This window comes from Ostrinia furnacalis, unplaced genomic scaffold (genome assembly GCF_004193835.3).
Source record: "Ostrinia furnacalis isolate ACB-3 unplaced genomic scaffold, ASM419383v2 OfSCF1632, whole genome shotgun sequence".
NCBI lineage: Eukaryota > Metazoa > Arthropoda > Insecta > Lepidoptera > Crambidae > Ostrinia > Ostrinia furnacalis.
This window is the reverse complement of record NW_021131871.1, coordinates 780780-806358: the sequence shown is the minus strand read 5'-3', so window position 1 is coordinate 806358 and position 25579 is coordinate 780780. Positions and strand designations below refer to the sequence as shown.

General features: G+C 38.1%; 2 protein-coding genes across 2 annotated transcripts in view; one reads left to right on the top strand and one right to left on the bottom strand.

The window, feature by feature from the left end:
* LOC114353171 (uncharacterized) overlaps positions 1 to 21299 on the bottom strand; it is a 39820-nt gene extending 18521 nt beyond the window's left edge. The window contains exons 1-3 of the mRNA XM_028305032.1: positions 21229 to 21299; positions 12629 to 13546; positions 3075 to 3190 (exon numbers count right to left, since the gene is read on the bottom strand). Of these exons, the coding sequence (XP_028160833.1) occupies positions 3075 to 3190; positions 12629 to 13427 (915 nt within the window). The 5' untranslated portion in view covers positions 13428 to 13546; positions 21229 to 21299. The remainder of the gene's footprint in view (positions 1 to 3074; positions 3191 to 12628; positions 13547 to 21228) is intronic.
* A 587-nt stretch (positions 21300 to 21886) lies between these two features.
* Positions 21887 to 25010, top strand: LOC114353148 (pollen-specific leucine-rich repeat extensin-like protein 4). The gene is made up of 3 exons (XM_028304994.1): positions 21887 to 21898; positions 23168 to 23704; positions 24681 to 25010. The coding sequence occupies exons 1-3, from the start codon at positions 21887 to 21889 to the stop codon at positions 25008 to 25010; spliced, it is 879 nt and encodes a 292-aa protein (XP_028160795.1).
* The last annotated feature ends 569 nt before the right edge of the window (positions 25011 to 25579 follow it).

Sequence of the window (25579 nt, the reverse complement as noted above, 5' to 3'; positions counted from 1 at the left end):
ATTAACAAACTGTCAAAATAAGGCTTTATGTGATGGTGACAGTTCACTCGTATTTATCGCATCTTATAATGACATTGGGAACTTTTTGCCCCACTTTTCGAAAAGTAGCGGACACAAACGAAACCTATCACAGATGATACATACTAATATCCAATGAATTTCCGTGCATTTTTTTTTCTCTCTTATATGGGAATATTGAGAAAATGAAGTTTTAATATTTTATTTTACATTTAGGTAACATTTTTGACGACCTCCGTGGCGGAGAGGCGCACACACCGGTTTTCAAGGTGTGCCGGGCCAATCCTGAGGTCCCGGGTTCGATTCCCGGCCGGGACAATATAGAAAACGATCTTTTCACATTGTCTCTGGTTTGGGTGTGTTGTGGTTCGTCGTTCCCGATTTCCATAACACAAATGCCTTAGCTACTTATTTTGGGTTCGAGTAATATATGAGATGTTGTCTAATATTAATTTAAGTATTTATAAGATTTTATTTATTTATATTATTTTATTTATATTTTTTATTTATTTATATTATTTTATTTACTTTTATTGGTTACTCTGCAATGCCAAACAACATAACATGTAAAAATATCAAATCATTTTAGACAAATATATTTTCAACTTAGACTCGTCATATCTCAGAATTCCCATATCTCACAACATAGCGCTTTAAGTGAATATACCTATAAGTATAAAGCTTTGAAATAAAATACGTTTCATTTTTGTCCGCCCTGGGGCATTTTCTCATATTAAAGTTCCCAATGTCCTTTCTTGCGAGTATTTCTAAGAACGATACCTGAATCGAGGTTTTTGGCATGAGCGTGATGATTTTCTATTCAAATATGAGCTTTTCATTTTTTTATTTTTGAGTCAAATAAATATGAGCCTTTCATATTTATAATAGGTACGCTTGCACTTTTGTTACTAGAAATTCAATTGTTTTGTTTTATTTTTATTAGAATTTATTTATTGACTATGTGTAAACGTAAAAAAACGACAGCCCGTCAGACCGCCGTACCTGAACGCATCGTAAATTCATACTAAATTGACATAACTTATACGGATAGAAAGTATGGGCACACGCATCCTGCCAGGCCACTTCGGTATAAGGCCGTAGGATTAGCATTCCTCGGTCTGGTCAGGATATACGAGTATATACGAGACGTAAGCGACGTCATTAGCGGAGTCGCTCCGACGTATACGGAGTCGGAAGAAGACTGGCAAAGTTTAATTAGACGCAGCGGGATTGTCCTTACTAATATTACATATAAAGACGTAAAGTTTGTGAGTTTATTTATACGAAGTGATTTCAGGAGCTACTGAAGCGATTTTGAAAATTATTTCACTAGGTAGATAGCTACACTATTCTAGAGACTGCCTTAGTCCAATATAATTTTTGGAAATCCGAAGCCGAAGCTGTGGGCAAAAGCTAATATATTATCTTTTTTCCGCTTAGCTCTCATCAGTTACAATTGCGCCCATATTACGAGTACTTATTACGCTTTCAGCTTTTTGACATTTTATGGGTAACTATTAACCAACTCCTTATACGTATGGTGCATTTTACTTATAAAGGGGGATACCTAATGAAATTGTGAACATACTGTGTTATCTGTCTATTAGAATTGTGCAGTACACAGCTGCATAACCAGCTTACGTATTTATGTAAACACGATGCTTCTTGCTAACGCACTTACATTCATGGTTCGTTACATCAATCTCTGTAATTCACTACAATTACTATGTTCAACTAGTCTTATTAGTGCCTTAGACTTAAAATAGGCTTTAGTTGTAGTGACAAGAATAGATTAAAATTGCTATTAGCTTGACAAATGTTTAAACAACGGGCATTGGGCAGGGTGTCCGCCCTATATTGCGCGTGGCACGATACGCACTTTGCCGGTGTTTTGAGTTTCAAATCAAATAAAATCAACTTATTTGTGAAAATATAGGTCAAAATTTATCTCGTCAGTATTTAGTTATTTATTCATCAGCACCATCAAAGAACACCAGCAAATTGAAATTAGTTTCAGCTTGTTGGTATTTTGAGGTCGATAAAGTAATCAGTTTTGCCAATTACGGCTTGCAACGGTCGATCGAGAGGAACTGGAGATTGATTGCTGATATAGATTTTACTTTGAATTTTCCGACTGTCTGTTGTGCTGATTATGTGTCTTGTTAACGTGTTTTAAATGACTTGCACTTTTTATATGTGTTATGTTGTCGTGTAATCGTGGTGGTGGTAGATAGAGTAGGGCTATGATGTGGTCACAGATGGCAAAAATTAGTCGAAGTTTTCCTTTAGCAGGATTATCGAGATCTTAGAATATGCACGTCCTCAAATCGTCTGGTCAGCCTGAGATGGGTAGGCCGAATCATTCATTGGCTTCTGTCAAAATAGAGAGGCAAAGACCTCATACAACTGATATATTGTGACAGAACAGTTCTCGAGTGGCGACTACAGACCAGAAAACTTAATGTCTCCTCAGACATGCCTGGAATCGGGCAGCTCTGAGGAGACTAGAATCTTGGGAAGGATTTCTTCAGATTCTGTTTATGTTTCTGTTAGGAGTTACGACAATAGTCCAGCGGACAATGGGCTTCGAATTCGCAGTTTGACACTGTCACTGTTGGTCTATTGTCGCTTCTTATAAATTAACTAGCGGTCGCCCGCGACTTCGTACGCGTGGATCCCGTTTTACCCCCTTCATCTATCTTACGCGGTTTAGATTTTTTTGAGAATTTCCCGTGGGAATTTTGCAATATCCTGTTGTAACTAAGCTTTAAGTTTACTAAGGTACCTGCATGCCTTTCAAGCGTCTAACTTAAGCGGTTTAGATTTTTCATACAAAAGGATTTTCCCGGTATTTCCCGTTCCCGTGGAAACTTCGGGAATTCCTTTCTTAGTGCACCTTTACGGTACCTAAGCTACGTCCCTTCCAAATCTCAAGTGCCTACGTTTAGCCGTTTAGGCTGTGCGTTGATATGTCAGTCAGTCAGTTTCTCCTTTTATATATTTAGATTAAAGAGGAACGTGCTGATGACGGGGTGGTTAAAACATCTCGTACTTACAGGGAACTTGGCGGAGTGCGTGTGCAGGGCAGCGTGCGGCGCGGACGGCGCGGGCGCACCCGGCAACGCAGCCTCCGGCGCCGGCGGCATCCTGTACGGCGGGCTCGAGACTGTGCCTGCAACAGGTGGGAAACCTTAGCTTTTGCTTTTAAACATAGTTATATACCTTTGTCTGTTACTATTAGGTTAAGTAGAGTCCATTAGATTCCATGGAGTCCACCGTTTAAGTAGAGTCCATGCCCCAAAAGGGGGAGAGTGGCAAAGAGGGACAAATGGACGAAGAATAAAGAATGCGCGGTGGAGTGCAATCTGTCCTAGGCAGCCGCAATTCCGCGCGCATCTCTCAAGATTCAGCCACAATAACCGCGAGGTTGGTATGGCCATGGGTGGTGGTGGGATTTGTTGCTATTAGGATCTATTAGGATCATTGTGACCGGCAAAAGACCAAAAGAGATACACATGTAGATTCAGATTCATGGAGTGTCTAGATTCAGTTTTTGTGTTGGAACATAGTTAAAAGTGCGCATTTATATAACGTTGTACATTTTAAAGCCTGTAAATCTTTGAAAAAGAGGCTGACAATAGTGACTGAGTTTCTTGCGCTGCTTCTTCTCAGCACTGGCCCATTTATTGTCCTGAAGCAGTGGTAGGGTTAATACTGGGACGTGTAAAAGTGCTTTTTTTAAGCTTATTTACAGAAATAAATGAGTTTTATGAGTTTTTTATGAGTTTTTTTTTTCATTTATTACCTTGAGACACATTGTGGTGGTAAAAGACCTAGAGGCCGAAATTCGAAGTCTTGGTTAGATGAGTGAGAGAGCAGTTGGGTATTCTACTCAGTGTAGCTCTCCATAAACACGAGGAACAAGTAAGCAATTTGCAAACGTCGTAGGAAGACACAATATGGTGGCATAATGAGGAAACGACTAAAGAGAGAATACCTTCAATGTTATAAGTTATTATACAGAAAAATACTAATTATTTATTTAAATAGAGCAAGAAAGTAGAACCTTTAAACACGAAAATTATATCATGATTTTTTCAGAAATCAGAGCCCAAAACTATTTACGAGTTTATGAAGCAAAGGGACTCTCAGCTTCTTTGTTACTTATTGATGATTATCATAAAAATCCAAATATTAATATGAAATATTTGTTGTTACAGTTGATCAAGGTAAGTCTGGCGGGGGCGCAATGGGGTAAGTGTTTTTGATTTTCCTTTCAGCTATTGTGATATTACAAAGATGTGCGAAAAATATGGTCACTAAATGATATTATATTATAGCCAATCATCTAGGTCTAGGTGTAGGTACTAGTTGGTAAGGATTCTTAAAATTAACTGAAACTATTTTCTTTGCTTGACATTGAATGAAGCCTTCGTTTTTACAAGATTCCTATTATCACACTCGTAGTACACAGGATCTCTCAATCATCAACCTCGTCAACACTCATCAACGGTACACGTCCATATAAGTACGATAAAATCTGATTATCACATCCAGCTTGCGTTTTATAACTAATTAAATCTAAGTACGTTTGAGAACCTTCGCAATTAACGCATTAGCTTAGCATATACTAACCAGTTTAACTGATACGGCAGACGGATACTGGTATCGCGATATTCGCCAAACAACTTTAGGGGAAAACGAGTTAGGGTTAGGCTACAACGGCTAAGCAGAAAGTAAACTGCTACTCTTTAAAAGCGTTTAGCGGACCTACATGTAACGAGTAGCGACATAGCGGTAATAAAAGACTGCGAAAGAGGGTAAACCGATTTGTCTGCAAATAACATTTCACCCGCTAGATCTTCAGTTAAGTACTCCGGTAATTTAAAATCTTATAAGTACTCCGTGATAATGGCGCTTGCAACAGTGCCGTTGCAACAGTGCCGATATTTCGGAGGCTCGTTAATAAAAAGGTACATGGTAGCAATCCCATAGAATCCGTAGATAACTATTCTAATAATAGCTGAATGGCAATAAAGTACAACGAACATACGAACTTTATTGACACACCCTTAAAACATTACTAAAACTAAACAAGTAAAAGTATTATTCCTAAAATACGTCCGCTCAGCTTAAAATGCGATGTTCTGGTCCTGTTTTTCAGTAGAAAACTCATTTTCGATTGTTTTTTTTCTGGCAAAAGATGACAGGATACATTTATTAAAAAAGGATGCGCAATAAACAACAATCAGCCGCGGGCTATAAATAGGTTTGGGAAAGCGCAATTACTTATTACTTATGTTACGAAAAAAATATGTTTTTTTTCCTTCAAGACCCATATTTTTACGTATTTAAGCTTTGGTGGAAAGCTGAAAATATTTTATGAAAGTCTGTAGTCCTTGACAAGAGTATGCGCGTCTAGTGAGTTTTACACTATTGATAATTAAAACCTAAGAGAATTGTTGTGTGTCCCACGCCTAAGATAATTTTCTCCGTTTTCCCACTAGCGTACAATAACACCAGCTGTATTAAGTGCCAATTTCTCAGGAGCATTTGTGGTTCAATAAACGAAAGAGAGCGAAAACAAATCAAATTAAATCCTTTGTTTAGCTTTCCCATCAGTAGTTTTTACTTTTGCTGTATGCTTTTTGTAGAAGATTGGATTGAACAAGGTATCTTTTAGATCAAAGTAACACGCGAAGGAGCAAAGGTATTTTATTTATAGAGATAATTAAACAAGTTTTCAATTGAAATTACTGTCGATGGGTGAATACTTACCATCTAGTATGCTACTAATTTGTCTTTATAATGTGCTTTTATGAAAAAAGTTGTGTTACGGAGTGGACAATTAAACTATCAGGATTTGAAGCTGATGGAAAGTAGGATTATCTGTATTTCGTAATGCCACTAATAGTAATGTCTATAAAAACAAAAGAACAACAACAAACTTACTTCTAAACTTACTAAAGGAGGCGGCTGTCCTACTGGCCAGTTTCCTCCGAGTTGTAATACTTAACTAACTGTTATAAAAACCTCTTTTCCTGCTTATTAATGGAAAGAGACCGACTATTCAATAAGGAAACGCTTAGCTAAAAGTGATTTGCCCTTTCATTATGTCATATGGTAATCGCGATGGGTTTCACATAAATTACATGCATTTCATATAATACGGAAGCGGCCACTATTCTAATGGCTCAGTGAGTGTCATTTCCTTAGCAATGAAAACTTTTATTGCCTCTTTGTGGCGGCGATTGGCTTCTTTAGCAACTACCAGTGACCATATTATAGCAACGCAGGGTTCTTGAGCACTTGTAAATAAGAAAATTAAGAAATAGGCCCCTTTATCATCAGAGATAATAAAGATTTTTATGTTACTTTAGTTTCATTCTGTAATAAATGCATCACTAAGAGCAATGCATTTAGAAGTATCAAAGTAAGACTGTAGTTTTCGCATTATTTAGGCGATGTTGCTACTTTAATAAAACAAAATACTAAAGGCTTTTGTCTTGCACCACACTCTACATGTGGAGGTATTCGCTCATTTCCTGTGGCATCGCACTCACTTTAGTCACCACGCATGTACAGTCCACAGTACACAATACATTATTGTTGCAAAATCACTCATAATTCAAGTAAATAAGATTTTAACTCACTAAGCTTGATACGCCGTATGTATCACTCTCGGCACATAAGCTGGCCTCAAGCAAATTGCACCGACCGCACTCAGAAATTGATATTATTAAGTTTTTGCTACTTAATTACGTCATTAGGTGCGTCTGAGCGTTTCATTTATATTTCAATTTGCTGAATTGCGTGAACACCGTTCATTTTGGAATTACCGAATTATAATATGTAGCACGCGGCATTTTAAGATGAGATTCCCTTTAAAAGGAAGCTGACCAAAATCAAAAGGTTACTGTGAATTAAATTATTAAAGGTAAACATTTTGTATGATAAATGAAATTAACCCTAACATGGAAGAGAAGAGAAAATGTGATAGGAATAAGTGAGAGGATAGAACAATACGAAAATACTGTGCTAGTTTAATAATAGCAACACTATAATGAGTGTATATTGTATGTAAATGTGTGTATACCTAGACAGTGTATCGATGTCAATCTGAAAATTCTCTCACAGGTAGAAAGCTACATGTTTGATCGGCACAGACTACTTTTTATCTTTATTTCTGTATTAAGGCAAGCGACTTCTAATTAAGTAATTAAAGTTGATTAAATTATGATGTTTTAAAATGTTAAAATTTTCTCCAGAAAAGAAGTGATCAAAGCCAAATCAGCCTCTTAAAGAATAGACAAAAACATACAGGGTGGAATTTTGTAAGGCCACCTGGAGGGAAAGTATTAATACTGTAGATAGAAAATTTTGCTCAAAGAAAACATTCCTTTATTTTTAAATAGAAAGAGAACTGCATTCAAAGAATTCCAAAAATTTGCTTGCCACACCCGGGCCGGGAATCAAACCAACTAAAATCTATAATCGACCTGTTTTTACGATGCCGCGATGGTTTGAATACAAGTAAAACTATCTGTAAATTAAAAAGCTACTTTACTAAGATTTCTCTTTACTAATTTAACAAATATACTATCGGTGTGAAATTTAACAAATATTACCAAGTTAGGTACTCTTAATTGTTTAGCACGCCAAGTAATTGATAAAATACAATTTATACGAACAAATTGAATCAGTAAAAGCATTTATGATCAATACTTTAACTTCTCGTTTTACTTGTTACCACTAATTAGGTATTACACGATTTGTAAATACCAATTCAATTACTATTATTAAATTATAATATTAATATTGAACTATTTGATTAAAATTCGTCATACCACCCCCCACAATCAGCTTTTGTTTCTTTTCATATAAGAAAGAAAAATCTTCCTCTCTCCTAAAATGCAGTGCCCCACAGGGTCCATAATTGTATCTTACCTTACCAATAACACCTTTTGTAAACATTATGGAAGCAATAAACTATTGAATTTTGAGTATTGAGAGATGGTCTAACTAATTACATAGCAAACGACACGGATTTGGACTCAATATGTGCCTACCCTCAACTGTCACTAAAGTGTACGACGACACTTAAACTGGGTTGCACCATCTTACTTTAACTATAAAAACGTTAAAAATCTGTCAAACTCCATGCAAAAAACATCGGTTATCGTTATAGTTACGGTTAAAATTAGGTGGTGCAACTCCCCCTAAGTGAGAGAGCGTAAGCTTCCAGTGATCCATTTTTGGTACTAAGGTAGGAAGGACTTTGTCCTTTTAGAGTGATCCATTTTAGTCTCTTTTTACCAACTAAGGTAGGAAGGACACGTTCTGACTAGTAATTACATAGCAAACAACACGGATTTGGACTCAATGTGTACCCTCAACGGTCACTCAAGTACGGTGGCACTAAGCGTAGCCGGCGCAAGTAAAACGCTAAACTATACACACTGTCCTGTTGCGACCGGTCGTCGGCTCAGCTGGCCAAACGGTCGTTGGCTTGTAGCTTCACTACATAGGTCGCTAACTAAATAGGTCTTATGTAATCGCCGAAATACTTGAAATTTATGAGTTTATAACTTCAACTGAAATAGGGTTTGGAGGATTTAAGGTTCTGTGCTCTAGTTGTTCTAGGATTTTATGATTTAGTAACTACAAAATTTATTTATTAGGATAATAAAAAAAAGTTATCAATAATGTCATGATGACAATACATGATCCGATTCTTAAGATCTTTATGTAGTTAATTATCATCATCATCAGCAGCCTATAGCAGTTCACTACTGGACTGTCTTTGACTTGTCGAAGTTGTATTCAGCTTCTTCTAGCAACTTGTAACAGCATGTATCGCTAGGATCTGTATTAGGTATATGTGTTTGTATGAACTCATAACATATCTCTAACATGTTATAAATGACATGTTATATCAAATTGACGTGACATGTTACGACACAGATATGCCATTTTGATTTTTCGATCGCGGCTAATATTATTGAATGTACGAGTATTAGCATTTTACAGCCTCATTTGTTTTTGGCGGTAAATTATCTTATTTAATTCAATCCGTTAATAATATTCTCTACCATAAAAAATTCTAGCGTTGTAGGAGCTTCCAATATTAAAATATATTAAGATGTAAAATGTAGACCCATCTATTTTAACTCTATTTGTCTATACTAGACACCAGTTGCTTCTTCCACCCGGGCGAATACGGAACGCCGCGGAGGTTTTAGTGGGTACACCCTGTCCTTTTCAGGACGGAGCAGCGCCCTTTTAAAGGCGTCGGGAGTTTCACACACCACCTTGTCACCCGGCAGTGGTGACGGTGCGCAAAGCATTTCCACTGCGTCAAAGGATGATGCTCATTGTTATAACACACAAAGTAAAACGATTACAAATCCAGATATTTTCTCATTGCACGTAGTTCACTACAAAACCATCTTCTGCATCGCTAATTGCACAACAATGGAACAAAAATCCTAAATTAACTCGCAACTCTACATTACGACACGATTCTTGTAGAATCGATTAATTAATCATTCCGAATTATGATAAATCGGATAGAGAAGTAACTGGGACGGATTCTGTAATGAAAAAGTTACACAAGGCGATCGCAATCTTCAATTTTAGACAATGGGAAAATCGTGATCTAAAACGTATTGAAGAAGGCAAAGCCGCACTTCCTAAGTAGATTTAATTTGCACCTGCGGGTGATAGAGACGCGGAAACGGATAAGAAATAATAACAAGGGAGCTTATCTGAGATTAACTCGTTATTAAATAATAAATATAACTACTATAACTAGTTTATGTTTGCGGCTTCACCTGTCGATTTATGTTGGACACGGATTATGTTCACAAAAATGGCCTCAATTTTGTATATAAATACATGATTTGTATGGAGTTCCACTGCATGCTACATCAACACATATCAGCACAAGCTATTGATGCGACATAACGATACACGATACGACTTATGCAAATGGTAGGCCAAGACGTTACCTTTGTCGCGTAAATGCTTTGAAGTCGTTATAGAGCGGAAGTTTGATTGCAAGAATATATATGTATTTAGTAGATAGAGATTAAAGATCCAAACGACTGATAACATGCAATAAATAGTGGTGGAAAGTAACTAATGTCACTGGAGACCGTTTGTGGGAAGCCTAGACTAGAAAAAATTGTGGAGATAATATTTATTTATTAAATAACAATCTTAGCTCTAACATCACAGGTTACCCCAATGCGATAGAATAGATTAATTAGTACATATTTAACAATTAAAATTGCCGCTATAGCTATAACATAAAATAAATAATGTAACCTATTAAATATGGCTATTAAGTGGACCGCTGAAGGGAAAACGATCTTAATTAAACGATTACTGAAGCATTAAGTTGTAATTAAACTTCATAGTTGAAAGTCCTAAACTACCACAAGTTCAAAATATTTATTATAAATACTGTGAGAAAACATGAACCATTTAAGAGCTTTTGACGAGCAACAAAGCTTGAAATTAAAAGCTTTTATGTAAAAGCTTTTGTCTTGAAAGACTTAGCCTTCTTTAGGCACTTACAAAGAAATGTACTTTATGAAGTTGAAAATGTTCTATTTATTTTCATAGGAACAATAATTATATGAAAAGATGTTAAGGCTTTGTTGTATTTAATAGAGAAACATAATTAACGTGGTGCACAGTCCTTCAAAATTAATAATACAAAGTCAAATTAATCTTGAATTATGTTCATACCAGTATAAGGTTCATTTTACATCACCATAACAAAGCAAGGGCTGAGGCGGAAGCGCACATTCTAAATTATGCTCCATCTGCATATGCTTAAGGTTAATTTTCGTGCATTGTTCTGCCCCTATGGCACGACAGGTGCAGTTGACCTGCTGTTTTTGCTGGTGCCATCGGTCTGGGGTTCAAGTGTTGGTTCGAAGCTATCTACGTTAGAATCAACTGTATGATTCATAAATATTCTGAGCTTTATAATATTGAAATGTACGTACACTATAATGAGTACTGAAACAATTGAATAAATGTAGTATTATGCACTCAATTTTAATAAAATTTTAAAGCAGATTAACTTAATTTTCCAGATTCAGTCAGTACAGTACCTAATATCTAGTACCTAACTAGAAGCTAGCTTGAATACCGATTATAAGTGTCTAACTAGACCCATTGTTCTTCGTACTATCCGTTTTAAATCTGAGCCCATACAATCAGAGAAGGAAGTAACGAAATTAATAACAATAGACACAAAAGCGGTTGACCTTGCATAGAAAGAGCGGAGATACGATTGACTTGTCAATTTGACCTGTCATTGTCAGTCAACTACGTCCATTGTTCAGAGGTCTGCAGACCCACTTTGACAGTCTTAAGCAATAAATTTAAATTCTGATAAATTTCGTTGTGGGTCCAATGATAGTTTAGCTTTCCCTCGGGATAAACTTGACCTTCACTGCTTGGGTTTTTATTGGCGGTCAAGCTGTAGATCCTGGCTATACAGGAGTTGCAGCGGTAGGAACGAGAGGTGGGAACAGTCATCAGAAATAGTAGGAAGGTGTTCAGACCCAGATAAGATGGAGGTCTGTAAGCTAAGGGGTTTGAAATTGAATGAGTCATCGTGAGTGTTGCATCGGCCCATATTTTCTCTATTGGCTTTTACAATAATTTTGCAAGATCATTGCGGTCATCAATATCTGTAATAACTGTTGTAAGTGCCGCTCTTCTTCGGTTAATGTATTGAATTTATAAGTGAGAGCTTTTGGGTCTTAGTAAATTATAGTTCATTCTTGTTCTATCACGTATTATAATTTATTAACATTTATTGTACTAAGTATATATGGTAACTTATCTAATAAAATTGATACTTTTATCACGTGCAAGATCGGTTTACCTTTAAGCTTTTATAATCCTTTTCACCGCAGCAAGTAAAGCATAAAATCACTTAACAGACACTATGTGTAGCGAATAGGTATCGCTTGCGAAAACCGGTTCTGTTTTATAGAGCTTTTACATAAACCAGAATCGGCGACATAAACGAAAATTGTGTCTTTTGCGTTTATTTATTGGAAAACGACATACCACGCTGTCAAGTCACCCATGGCTTGACTTATAAGGAAAATCAACTCGATAACTTGTGGAATTTCACTTAAGAATTATGTAAAATCCAGCATTATGGAGTAAGTTGATTTGCAAACACGAGAAGTAATCAAAAAGTTAGTACAGCTTTGAAGAAATCAACCTAAGTAAGAAACTAGTCTATAATTAGATACAGAATAGAGCAAGGACAGACATACCGGATCGTCAGCGGTGCACAATGAACCACTTGATGAAATAACCGTTACGGACACAATACACGAGTCATCGGCATCGCAAGATACACGAGCTTTCGACTTTCGCCCATTCACACGACACAAGTATTAAGACATTAAAATTATATCGAACCTCAAACCGCAAAAAAACTGAATCGAACTCCGGCGAGGAATCTGAGAGGACGCGAGCGTGTTAATAACAACAAAAACTTTGTCACAACCGAACTAATTGGGCGCGTTCAGAATTGGAATGTATTTTGAATTTGACGGATCAAGACATTCACCTCTTGCCGGAGCGGCGCGCGCACTGGCCGCGGCGCGCTGCGCAGAACCCGTTTCGTAGAAAAAAATGCCTCTTCCCGCGTCCAACGCCGACGTGCCGACCCTTTGCATATTTCCCTGGTCGCTATTTATCATTGCACCGGCATTATCCACGGGGAATGGCACGGAAATTTCTTGTAGCTTCTCGGGGACTAGTTGGGTGTCGTTAAGTTGATTGTCCGCTCTCGCGACATCGGCCTTCGAAGCGGCCATGTTAGCATTAGTCAGGGCTTGGCGCGAAACGTCCACCTTGCCTCGGTCTGGCCCGTTTAGAACTTGCGCCACTGGATTTCTAGGCATCACGATTGGTATTCGACCGTAGACTGGTCTGGTGCTGCTGTATTTTTGAGTGCTATCTATCACTCGAGGCTCAGGAACTGGTTGGTTGCTAGCATTGGTATTATTGGCAAAAGCATTCACCTTTAAAATTTCATTCGCTTGTTGCAGTAGTCTTCTTTGTATATTCTCTATTTCTCCTTTAGAAGCTCGAGAGTTTTCTGACAACTCTGCTATTAACTGATTGACACTGAAATCCGCCATTTTATTTTCTGCTTGGTTATTCTGTGACGTCGAAGCAAGTTGCGGTAGCGTCGTCTCTATCAGCGCCGAATTCCTATTGGAATTTTTCTCCTCCAGTTTCTTGGGAGCCTTGACCTTCATCTCGGGGGGAGGAGTGACAACTATTGTTGGTAGGTTTCCTTCGGCGTTGGCTGATTCTTTTCCTTTCCCTCGTTTAATCTTTCTCACAGTCCTGCTGGCCATTACATTATTACGGGCCACTTAATGATGATTGCCTTTGGTTTAACTACTTTTTTCACACATTCTATTTCAGCGTTTAACTCGATCTTGTTCGCAGTAAATTTTTTAATCAGATCTGCGACCTTAAACATGTTATTCATTAAATAACAAACTTGAGGAGCGTCTGTTTTATTGAGGCTCTTAACTTGGGCATTTTTGAGTAAACGTGTGTAATTTAAATTTATGTTAAATCGGGTAAGTTCTTGGAAGTTTGCAGAAACTGTTTTGCGTAGGGTGCGCATAAAGTTTGCCAAATACAGCAGTAATGACTGGTCTGTATTATGTTTCAGTGACAACAATGAAGCTGACACACTTTCCCCGTGTCTGATATTTCATAAGCCTTTGTTATAGTTTATTTGGTGCATAGATTTGTTCTCACAAGTGTTTGTATGTTTTGTGTCATACACATGTTACATCATGTGCCGTTATTCAATTGGTTCTGTAGTATTTTGATGTATTGCGTACATGATACACTATCATAGTTATTTGGATCTAGTTAATTCTAATATTCAGTTAGAAAAACTTAACTGCCGGATAAAATTGATTTACATCAGCAATGAGATAACATAAATGTACACCGCGAAGTGTAAAAAGTACGTAAGTCTATAATTCTGTACTTAAGCTCTCATTTACATATAAGTATGCTTAACAGCGAATATATAATCGTGTTAAATGACAGACTGCTTGACACGCTCTACATTTACATATGCTTGTATCTCTGACTTTGTAGTATAATTTATATTCAATCTGCCTTTGAAATATGAACCACATTTAAATCGTGGTAGAGTTAATATTCAAATGAAGCTGCGTTTATTATTTAAGATTAACATAAACGGTGAAAATGTTGTAGCAGTTTTGTAACAATAAAAAATCATGGCTGTTTTTGTGCTATTATTATAAGTGGATGTACTTACATGATAGCAATTAGATATGACATTTACTTTACACATAATCTTTTACGTGTTATTATAGAAATTCCTACAGTTACCTAAATGTCTAGTTATGCACTTTCATTTGTTAGGTAATTCAAAGCGGCTCGATTAGAATTAAAGCAGAGCTCTGATGATTGGTTTAATTTAACTATTTAGATCAGCGAGGCTTAGTTCGATTTATTAGATTATTATCTCCTTTATTAATTCATTGATAATAAGCCTCAAGATTACGTATTTTGAGTCGAGTAGGATCTATAATGCGAAAAATTGCTGTCTAGCCACTGGAAATTGATTATGATGAACTAATTAGTTTAAGATGAAATGGTGCTAACTTTGGTTGTAAGATACACTTTTTTTAAGATGTCGCCCGAAGACCCCTACTAGTACGAGTACAAGATTTTTTGTAGTATTTTAGGCAAGTTTTGTAACTAATAAAATCAATTAATATTGCCATTAAATTGATGATCTTTGTCTAGCTAGAGTGTAGTCCAATCTCTATTGAGTCGATTATTAACTTTATCTCTATTCTCTATATTCAAGTTTTTCAAATACTGCCAGTTTCTATTGGCTAAAACTAGTCCTGCAAAAGTGCAGAGGTCTAAAAGTTCACTCCCCTCCCCGCGCCGTCTGCCCATGCGCGGGCGCGTGTCGTAACGGTGACGTCACGCGCCTTATTCGGCGGTCGTTAGCGAGCGCCTACTAGGGCGGATTTAAAGCGCTTTTGCACAGGTGACTCTTATCACCTTTTCTTGAATCGCAATTATTTTAATTTTTATGACCAGTATATTGAGGTATTTCTAAGCGGACAGATTTATTTCTTTATTTGTTTGCTTGTCACAGATGTGATTTTTATTTACTACTACACACGTGACGCGCTAACATGACATGACACATTTTAAAAACGACAAGTTTCCTCAGTTTCTTTACTGTTACGTCCTCATTATATTGTCTTTAATTGTTTCACATTTTAAATATGTATAAAAATTCCTTATATGGGAAATCGTTTCAGAATTCATACTTAAATTGTATTTCCATCGTAAAGGTAACGTGGATATAGATTTAGTGGCAATCCGCCGTGTCCACAATAACCGCTATTTATTGCCCTATTAAGCTACTATGTGAGTTATTAGTGTTAGTAGAGCTTTATAAGGCTCCGGTCACATTTATACGCAGCCTTAATATTTTATTTATTAGGTGAGCTTTTGTCGTTATTGCAGCCAGGTACTTTAATGTTCGGTTTTTAAAATACTTTAAATTGTGAGCTTTTTGTAAGCTTGATTAAGGAGCTTTTCGTTGTTGTGATACTATGTATGTTATACATAAGATAGCATGTGATGAGCGATGGCTGATTAACTTTGTTTATTAATTATTATGTATTTGCTAGCTTTTGTCCGTGGCTTTACTCATTGAATTTTGGCTTTTTTATCGCGCTCCCCTTTCAAAAACCGGGATAAAAACTATTTTAATGTTTTTCCCTGGATGTGAAACTATACCAAAAATTGGTGCTAATGCTAAGATTCAAGCAAGAAAATGTAGCTTTCAGATACAGACAGAGTTACTTTCGCATTTTTAATATTAGTATGGAAGTACGGATCTACCAAAGCTTTGGAATACAATTTGCATTGCCCATGTATGAGAGCATCGTTCCATTCGGTCGCGCCTTTATAGTCCATGAATTTGTTAGTGCCACTGTTTCCAATTTACGTGTAGGTCTTGAATTTATAAGTGAATTTATTGGCGTTCTGAGTAAACTACTGAGCCACATTGTTTCTTTGTACTTCGCTTATGGATTTCTGTAGCAAATTTTGAAATAGGCTCTAAGATTTAGGTAACTAGAAAGTTTTTAGTCCTACAATGGCAGGAAGTTAACCTCAAAAATTGTTTTAATTAGAATGAGTGAGTAGTCATGGAATGTCTCCAAAAGGAGAAAAATTATAAAACGTGATAAATTATAAAACGAAAATTCGATCAACAGACTCTATCAGGAACCTACATACTAAAACTATTTAATGCTGTCTGTTTATGGGAAAACTTAAGAACACTAAGAATCACCTGTTAATCAAGCCGTGCCTATTTGTCTCTATATCTACGAATACTAATGTGCGGACTACTGATATACTTCAGCTGTAACAAACCGTTAGCTAACACCTCTAGTGCCAATGGCATTGTTTAATTGTCTAATTAAAGCGTAACCCATTGTCGGTAGCCGCCGGGGTGTGGTTCCTGTCATCTTAGAACTTAGAGCCAAAGCACACGATGCGTTGCGGCGCCGGTGCGACGCCGGAGCGTTGTCGCTGCTTCGTCTTAGGCTGGTTTTAGAGTCGCGCTGATCGCACGCTGATCGTCGGCGCTGACAGATCAATATGTATGTAATTAAAGGGAACGTTCCTGAGTGACGCTGATTGCTCGGCGCCGACGCATACAATTCGGCTGTCAGCGCTGACGGTCAGCGTGCGTCAGCGTGACTCTAAAACCAGCCTTATGCTTCAACCACACCAACGCCATCATTGGCCAATGATAGGTCACGCGATCCATGAGAGTCCGCGCGACCTGTCATTGGCCTATTAACGCGCCGGCGATAGCGGTGGTGATGGCGACGGATGGTGGTTGAAGCTTTACATAGAAAAATCTGTGGCGGGCACAAGAGCGGTGCGGCGCCGTATCGCGCGGTACGGCGAAATCATTGCGGCGCGACGCCTCAACGCATCGTGTGTTGTGGCTCTTAGAACTTAGGGCGTTGACTTGCTGCAACTGTTTTTGCAAAAATATTATAACATACTAACACGTTATTACAGCATGTTTGTTTACAGAATTCTGTAAGGAAATATGTTATAACGTAACGTAACACCCTCTGTAATAAGACTATATAATACTCGTATCATGGGGCGTGTCTATTTTCTACCCAATACACGTATGTTTTGGTCGCGAATTGTGAACTATTACCTATGTGTTATTTGGAAACGGTTTTCCCCAAAGGTCCATAACAATTTTTCTTCTTTTCCTCATCGAGTCCATGATAAAATATACAGGGTAACAGGGAAACTCGACCTATTCCTTGAAAGGGGCTATACTAGAGTTCATTAATAACAAATAATTATATATCCCACACCAATTTTGTATCCTATTGTGAAGCAAACCAGTCAAGGCTTCAGTACTAAAAAAAAATTAAAATGACGAAAGATTCATGATTCCTAATAAAACGACGATTGCTTGATTAGTGTGTTTTGTCTAATTTCATTTATGACATCGTAAAAACAATGGATCAAGCCATATCGGGTTTACAGTTATGAGTCATCGGAGTTTTCGAAAGGCTCTATCCACCTCTGCGTCGACTGTCATATAAATCACCTGTGCCTCTACCATGAGTTGCCATCGAAAACTTGTATTCGTATACTACAGTCGATAGAGTTTAAACGTGGATCGATGAAGTTTGCATTAAAATCATACCATGAGTTCAATTACCGTATACTTTACTCGCCAGCGATAATTCGATGGTTTTGTGATGTCATGTTGGTGAACATGTTAACGTATCCAACTTCACACTCTATGAATGGATGAATGAAAGAACGAATGCCGCTCCTTTCTAACTATATAGAAAAGATAGAGTAGGAAATAACAAAAATGTCAAAAATAACACTGCAAAATTTAAGTGTCCTAGAACAGTGCTTAAAGCTGAATTAACATGATGATTTTAAATTTGTATTGTTTATTTCTTGTCATTGCGACTTTGACGCAGCTGTTGTCATGACAACAGATAACAAAACATGTTTTGTTGAAGGATTATTGATGAATAATTTTCCACAAAAAATTGGATTTTAACCACGATAGGAAAATGAGAACCTGCGCCTATCCGTTTAAACCGATTGTAGAATTTATGGAAAGGTAAGTTAAGTAAAAATAAACATACTATGTAGTGGAGGAATTTCGAAATTAAACGAATAATTTTGAGCTGGTTTTTTTGGAGAAATACAACCTTTCCAGCATAACTTCCACGTGCCTAGCTAAAATTCAGTAATATGAGTGCTAGATTTATATTTTCTAGATACAATAAAGTTGTTTTTCTATAGATATGGCGATCTGAGTATGCCCACTGAAGGGCCCCAAGAAAGAGCCAACAATAGTCAACGGTGGGTGGAACTAACGGACACGCGAACGTGAAATGCTGATGCCACCGGCGACACGAAAACTACTGAGAAATTGAGAAAAGTGTGTATAAATACCTACTACTTTATTCATTTTGATTGCTTTTATCTTATTTCGTCATTATTATTTGTAATGTTTATTTGTTAAGGTGTGGAGTGACTTTAAACAGCAAGAAGAAGGCAACTCGCATACACAGAGCTGCCAAGGGAACACTGGACTGGTGGCGGTCCAGGTTCTTCCCTGAAGCCAAAGGATTTAGAGCAGAGTGCTTGTAAATAACTACTTGTAAATTAAATCCATAATAAAGACCTAGGGTAACTGGATGGATATACCTACCTTATTATTGTAAAACTTAAGATATTATAATTAATTAAATACATTATATTGTTTTAATCTTTCATGGTCACTAAACATACATGGTAGCAATCTCGTCAGTAATAATAATTAAGTAAATACATATCTTACTAATATCCTACTTAATATTAAAAATGCGAAAGTTTGGATGTCATTATGTCCAGATGTTTGTTACTCTTTCACGCAAAAAGTACTGAACGGATTTTGATGAAACTTTACAGTATTATTGTTTATAATCCAGATTAACATATAGGCTATAATTATGACGATCTGTGACAAACTAAATTTCACGCGGACGAAGCCGCGGGCAAAAGCTAGTTGAAAATAAAATGATAAATTTTTATTGACTATTTATTTCACAAAACCTAATACATAATACACAGACTGATTAAAAACAAAAGTAAATTTCAACTTATGAAAATATCAAATTCTATCATGATCTCTTAAGGCTGCGTTTCCACCAGAGACCTCGCCTCGGTCAGCACATCTCTGGTAGACAAGGCTCAGGCAGTACAACACTAATGAGCATTTTCAAATCTCTGCTACACATCCTTGTACGATAAATTTTCCTCGCACAGCTTTGGTGGAAACCCGCACACATTTTCACAGCACAGCTAGACATCTTCGCACGACACAATTCCCTCGCATATCTCTGGGAAACGCTGCATCCTCTCCCTCCCCCAAGAATCTCCACAATGTGCCCGCATCCAGGTTCTTCCCGCAACCTTCACCAGATCGTCGGTTCACCTAGTGGGAGGTCTGCCCACATGCTGATAACATGTCCAATCGTAATAAACTTCTTTCCGACATAATTTAATAAAGAAAACTCCTAAAATGACCTAAAACCACAATTTTATTTTGCGTTTCACACGTCAATAAGCCAGTGAGTTACGTTACTGTGACAGCTAAGGTATTTTTCGATGACATCTTTGAAAATTGCAACTCATGGTAAGTTATTTGTATGAAACTTAATAAAAACTTTAGTCGCTATCGTATTCAATTAGATAGGTTTTTTACCTAACGATTTGAGATGAACTCATGGTAGTGTTTTTAGTTTTGCTGTGGTTCAGCTACTAACCGCTAGAGGCGCTGTACAATTTGCCATACATTTTTTTACGCCCTCGATAGCGAGATGCTCGGTAGGTAAACTCATGGTAGAGGCACTGACACCGGCGAGGTATCAATGATTTAATTCTATTATTGGAAGGAGAACTGGGTAGAGATATGTTTCGAGTTTTTTGTACGGCAATATTTCAATTGAATATGTTGTCATGTTGCTTCTTTTCACTCTTAAGTTGTCTTTAGCGGCTTATTTTGAAATCTTCTAGAAATCTATCGGATTAATTGTTCTAAATCTTATCCTAGATTCCAGAACAACCCTGATCTTTATTAGCCATAATGCCTCTGACATTGACTGCTTAATAAATATTATTATATTACACTTAGATACTTATTGGTCAGCGCTTTAGGCTATAGGGCAAGTGTAATTTCGAGTCTTGTTTTTGTACCTTGATGGACGAAATTAACAACAACGTGTGATATGCACTAGTGTAGCTACAAATTACAAATACATACAAGTACATTATGCACTTACGCAATAAAAAAGCTCACGAAATTTACAGCAGTTTTGCAATAAGTCGCTATTGTTCATTTGCGTTTTTTACCGACTGCACGAAAGAGTATGCAACATGAAAACTAATTCATATGCCTGTAATCACTAAAAATGTTAATAATATAGTGCTGTTTATGTTATTACATTGTTTGAAGAAGTTATTAATAGTTAATCCTGATGTAATTAATAGTGCAGAACGAATTGAAAATAATTATACGGTTTGCTAATTGGTTTCGTTTCAATTCTTTCTAGATTTTGAAGTTAGTGAGGTTTGATGTAATAGTTTTAACGGAAAAATGTAGGTCATGTCTTGATTTCAATCCGGGAGTTGTTTCGTAAATTCATTTGTTTATACCTAGATTTCAAGTTTCAAAGTATTTTTCGAATTTGAACCAAACATTTCACATTACTTTAGATAAAAACGCATTTTTTTCATAAAACTACCCGCAAGTAGGCAAAAGTAAGGTTCAACACACTACGCAAAACAGTTATACGATTACAAACAAATAGAAAATTAAGGCCTCCTAAAACAAACAGTCCCAAGTTTGTTTCGTCATCCAATATGACATGCGATATTTCGTAAACACGCGGTTTCATTTGTAAAGAAAACATAAAAAAAAAACGATTTACAGTTAAAACTTTTAAAATTCTAATAATTCCTTAAATTACGATACCGAATACACAAAAAACAAATGACATTAGTTTTTTTTTAAACTTCACTCACAACACTTTTGACACTCATTCTTTTTTTTCAGTTCAAATTTAAATTTTCGACCAATGAGGTCTTCACTCCCGATCCGTTCGATATTCAAACTATTCTTTCACCGGTAGAGCACATGGATCAACCGCACAAATTACACTGAACGCGCTGCGCGGGCGCTTGGGCCACCGAGATTCGCTTTCGTAGCCTCAAGTGACGTAGAGATGGGAAAAAACAGACGCGGCCTTCTGTATGTTTGTATGGCTATTGTCTGGACGCGAAATTGTGACCAATAGACTCATCGTCGTCCTCGTACTTATTTCGACAATAACTTAGTTTTTTAGATGCTAAAAAGATTGTAGCCAGTGTAGTGACTTGTGCAAAGACAATTAGAGGAATCTAAGGGATAGCTTACGTAAGCTATTAAATATTAAATGAACTTAAATATAAGTTAGAATAAAGTTACTAACTATACCTACTTGAGTACCAAATTGTATTCAAATTCAGATGTTTGGGGTATTGAATAACAAAAATCTGTATTTACAGTAGCATCATCATTGTACTTATTATATTTTTATTGCTAAAAACGAAAGCTGTTATGAAAGGAGTTCGTTACGTTCAAATGGTAAAAAGTGTTTTGATGATTATGTTAATGATATGTTTTTAAATGAAAATAACTTTAATGAGATTACAGGTTTGTATTAAAATAAGTGAAGTCTTTTTAAAGCGGCATATTGTTGCCAAAATAAATGAAATCAAGATAGTGACAAGGATCTTGTAAATCTGGACACTAAAACTTTATAACTGTATAATAATGACTTTTATTTGCAGACTTTCTTCAGATTTAAGCTGAGCTCTTTTTTATTCACTTTCGTTGTTATGTCTTATCTCTGACCGGTTTGTTTAAGCTCCATCTTATGATAAACGCTGTTGCACTTTGAGAATATTGTAAGATTTTATTTTCTTGTTGATTTTACGGACGGCACGGCATTTATGGAGGAAAGTCTACTTGAGTATGTATGTACGTATGTAGAGATGATACTTTTTCTTTCAATGCCCTCAATCTCTATTTACGTGCGCCAAATGCTTTATTCAGTTTGGATTCATCATCAACAAGTCCTTTAGCCCCCACTGCTCCTCCAGTTTCGGCCACCAAGTCTGTTCCCAAATAAATGCATTTTTAAAGTGGTTGTCCCTATCGTCATGAGGTCCTTTAAAGCCTCTTCCTTTCCCCAGAGAAAAAAATGTAGGATTTGGCTTACATTACATAGTGTTTCCCCAAAACCATTTATCATTCTTACATACTTATTAATTTATGTCCTGAAGCAGTGGTAGGGTCCAGTATTACACTGGGAAGTGAAAAAGCGCTACTTAAAATACCATTTGCAGAAAATAAACTATTTTACTAAATTTTTTTACTACTGTCTGCCATGTCTATCGCATCGCATACCCTAGTCCGGTACAGCACGCGTCACACGTGGATGCGCGAGATAATGCGTCGGGCTCCGCCGCGCAGCGCGGAAACGTTGAACTGCCGCACTATGGACTGACGACCGTCTTGCGAGGCCTAACTGAAGCGTGAAGGGACGAGCGATACTTACTTACCCCCTGTTTCTGAATTGAGAATAAAAAAAACTAATAAAACTCATTTAGGCCCGATTCGGTCAAACTTTTACCCGAGAATAATTCATGGTCTAACTGGCACATTGACAGTTTTAGCAATAGTCCAGTCAATAAAGCATTATAGATGGAAAACTGTAGAACACAATTTCTGACTTCAGGACTTTATTTAGACTAGTTAGGAGGTGAACATAGCAAAAGTCCCCGCCCTTAGCCCTTGAGCCGGCGGGGAGAGGGGGGTTTAAAGGTGCCACTTTTCGGTTTTTTGCTTAATCCTCGGAAACTATGCGACCTAGTGACATGACTACTTTGAACCAAAAAAAGCATATTCAATTTGCTACAGGTGAGATCCAGGTCGGAGAAGCTACGAGGTGCCGCCGCCGCGGCTAGCGCCGCCGCCGCAGGGAGAATTACGTCGCCGCCGGTTCATGGAGGAAGTACTCCGACGGAAACCACGGATACTTCATCAACGCTGACCCCGTATCCCGCCGGGGGCGCGTCCTCACCGCGCATCGCCAGGGACCACGCCGCGCCGGCTGTTAGCACCCGGGTTATGGGAGAGCCCGGCGTGCATTTGGGAAGAGGGGAACCAGCACCGCGCTCCTACACAGAGGAGATAACCGCCGACGTCACGAAGCCACACGAAGCACTAAGGGCCCGTATCGCGGAAGCAGAGAAGAGACGTGCAGCCGCCGCCGCCTCCACGCCCACCGCGGCCAATGTTGCCGCCGCCTCCGCCGCCGCCGCGACTCCCGCGACTACGGTGACCACCGTGCCGACTGTTGAAGGACAGTACGCGCCACCCACGCCGCAAGTGCATGAACAAACGCCGCGACTGTCACGAGTGAATCAAGACACGCGCTCCGTCCGCTCGTCAAGAGTGTAATGTAGGTAGGTTACTAACAATTAATATTTAAGTAAATAGGCACATTAATTTATTAATTTATTTAAGTAAATGGGTAACACTGCTCGACAGGTGAAAGCCCTGCTGTTTTACTTATGGGAAGAAGGCTGCGCACTCATTTGGACTTATTAAAACCAGACATAGAAAACAAAGTCACAAAAAGTCAACAAGTGCAGGTAAATTCATCAGGGGGGGCGAATAGGAATTTGCAAGTAGGGGAGGATGTTTGGTATCGTCAGTATTTGAAGGGAGAAAAATGGCAACCGGGAAGAATTCGCAGCTCATTAGGTAGTACTGATTATACAATAACAGATAATAACGGTAACGACATTCACCGACATATCGACCAATTAAGACGTAGGTCTAGAAAATCCTTAGCGTTCCCGATTGAAAATAAAACAGAGAGCTCAGATGCTAATACAACAATAAGTTCCCCAACAAAATCAAACACTCAGTCGAAGCAGTCTGTGGAATCGAACATATCGCCCGCGCCCACTCAGCCAGAGTCGCCGGCGCTAGCGCGCAGCGTGGAAGAAGGGGAGGCAGGGGCAAAGTCGGGGGACGACGACTGCTTTGCTACTCCGGAAAAAGTGTTCGATTCACCTAATGTACAGCCAGTAGTCCCCGCTGAACCGCCCCAGTTACGCCCGATAAGGAAGTGTAGGTTAGATAAGGTGCCTAGATATAAGTTTTAGATTTAGAATTTAGTATTAAGGATTAATTAGAATATAGTTAAGTAAATGTATTAATTAAGTGTGGAGGAGTGTAATGTAGGTAGGTTACTAACAATTAATATTTAAGTAAATAGGGTAGATTAACATAGTCTGTACATAGGGCCAACCAGTCTGGAATAAATCGTCATTAGAGTAACACGCGTCTCATTTCTTCGGCTCCCTATTCCCGGATACCAGGCTATTACCCTTCCCACCATCCGTACTCGCATACATTACAAAGAAGGGCAGAAATAGAGGCCAAATTAAGAGTGGCCCGCCAGGAACTGGAAGTTGCCAAAGCGGAATTGGAGTTGGCCCAATTGGATTCCGACATGGAAGAGGATCCAGAAGAAGTGCAGTACAGGCAAATGCAGGTCGAAAATTGGTTGGACCACTCGAACACCATCGCCGAGAGGGTCCCGCCGGAACTACAACCAATACCGCCGCCGCCGCCCGCCGCGCCGCTGCCGCTGCCGCCACAAGTCCTACCGCTGCCGCCGCCACCGCCGCCGCAAGTGTTGCCGCCTNAAATGGATCGAAGTGTTCCAAGTTCCCAGCACTTCAGCTAGTTCCACAATAGATAGGTTAGGTGAACTATGGGCTAGGTGGGGAATTCCTAAACAGGTAGTGAGTGATAACGGGCCGCCCTTCACGAGTAGAGAGTTTGAGTGTTTTCTCAATAATGATGGAATTGATCACATTTTTACCGCTCCCTATCACCCAGCGTCGAACGGTGCCGCGGAGAATGCGGTAAAAACATTAAAAAGTGTGATCAAGAAATCAATTGTTGAAAAATCTGATGTTTTAAAATCATTAAATAAATTTTTGCTTTACTATCGTAATACAGAACACTGCTCGACAGGTGAAAGCCCTGCTGTTTTACTTATGGGAAGAAGGCTGCGCACTCATTTGGACTTATTAAAACCAGACATAGAAAACAAAGTCACAAAAAGTCAACAATTGCAGGTAAATTCATCAGGGGGGGCGAATAGGAATTTGCAAGTAGGGGAGGATGTTTGGTATCGTCAGTATTTGAAGGGAGAAAAATGGCAACCGGGAAGAATTCGCAGCTCATTAGGTAGTACTGATTATACAATAACAGATAATAACGGTAACGACATTCACCGACATATCGACC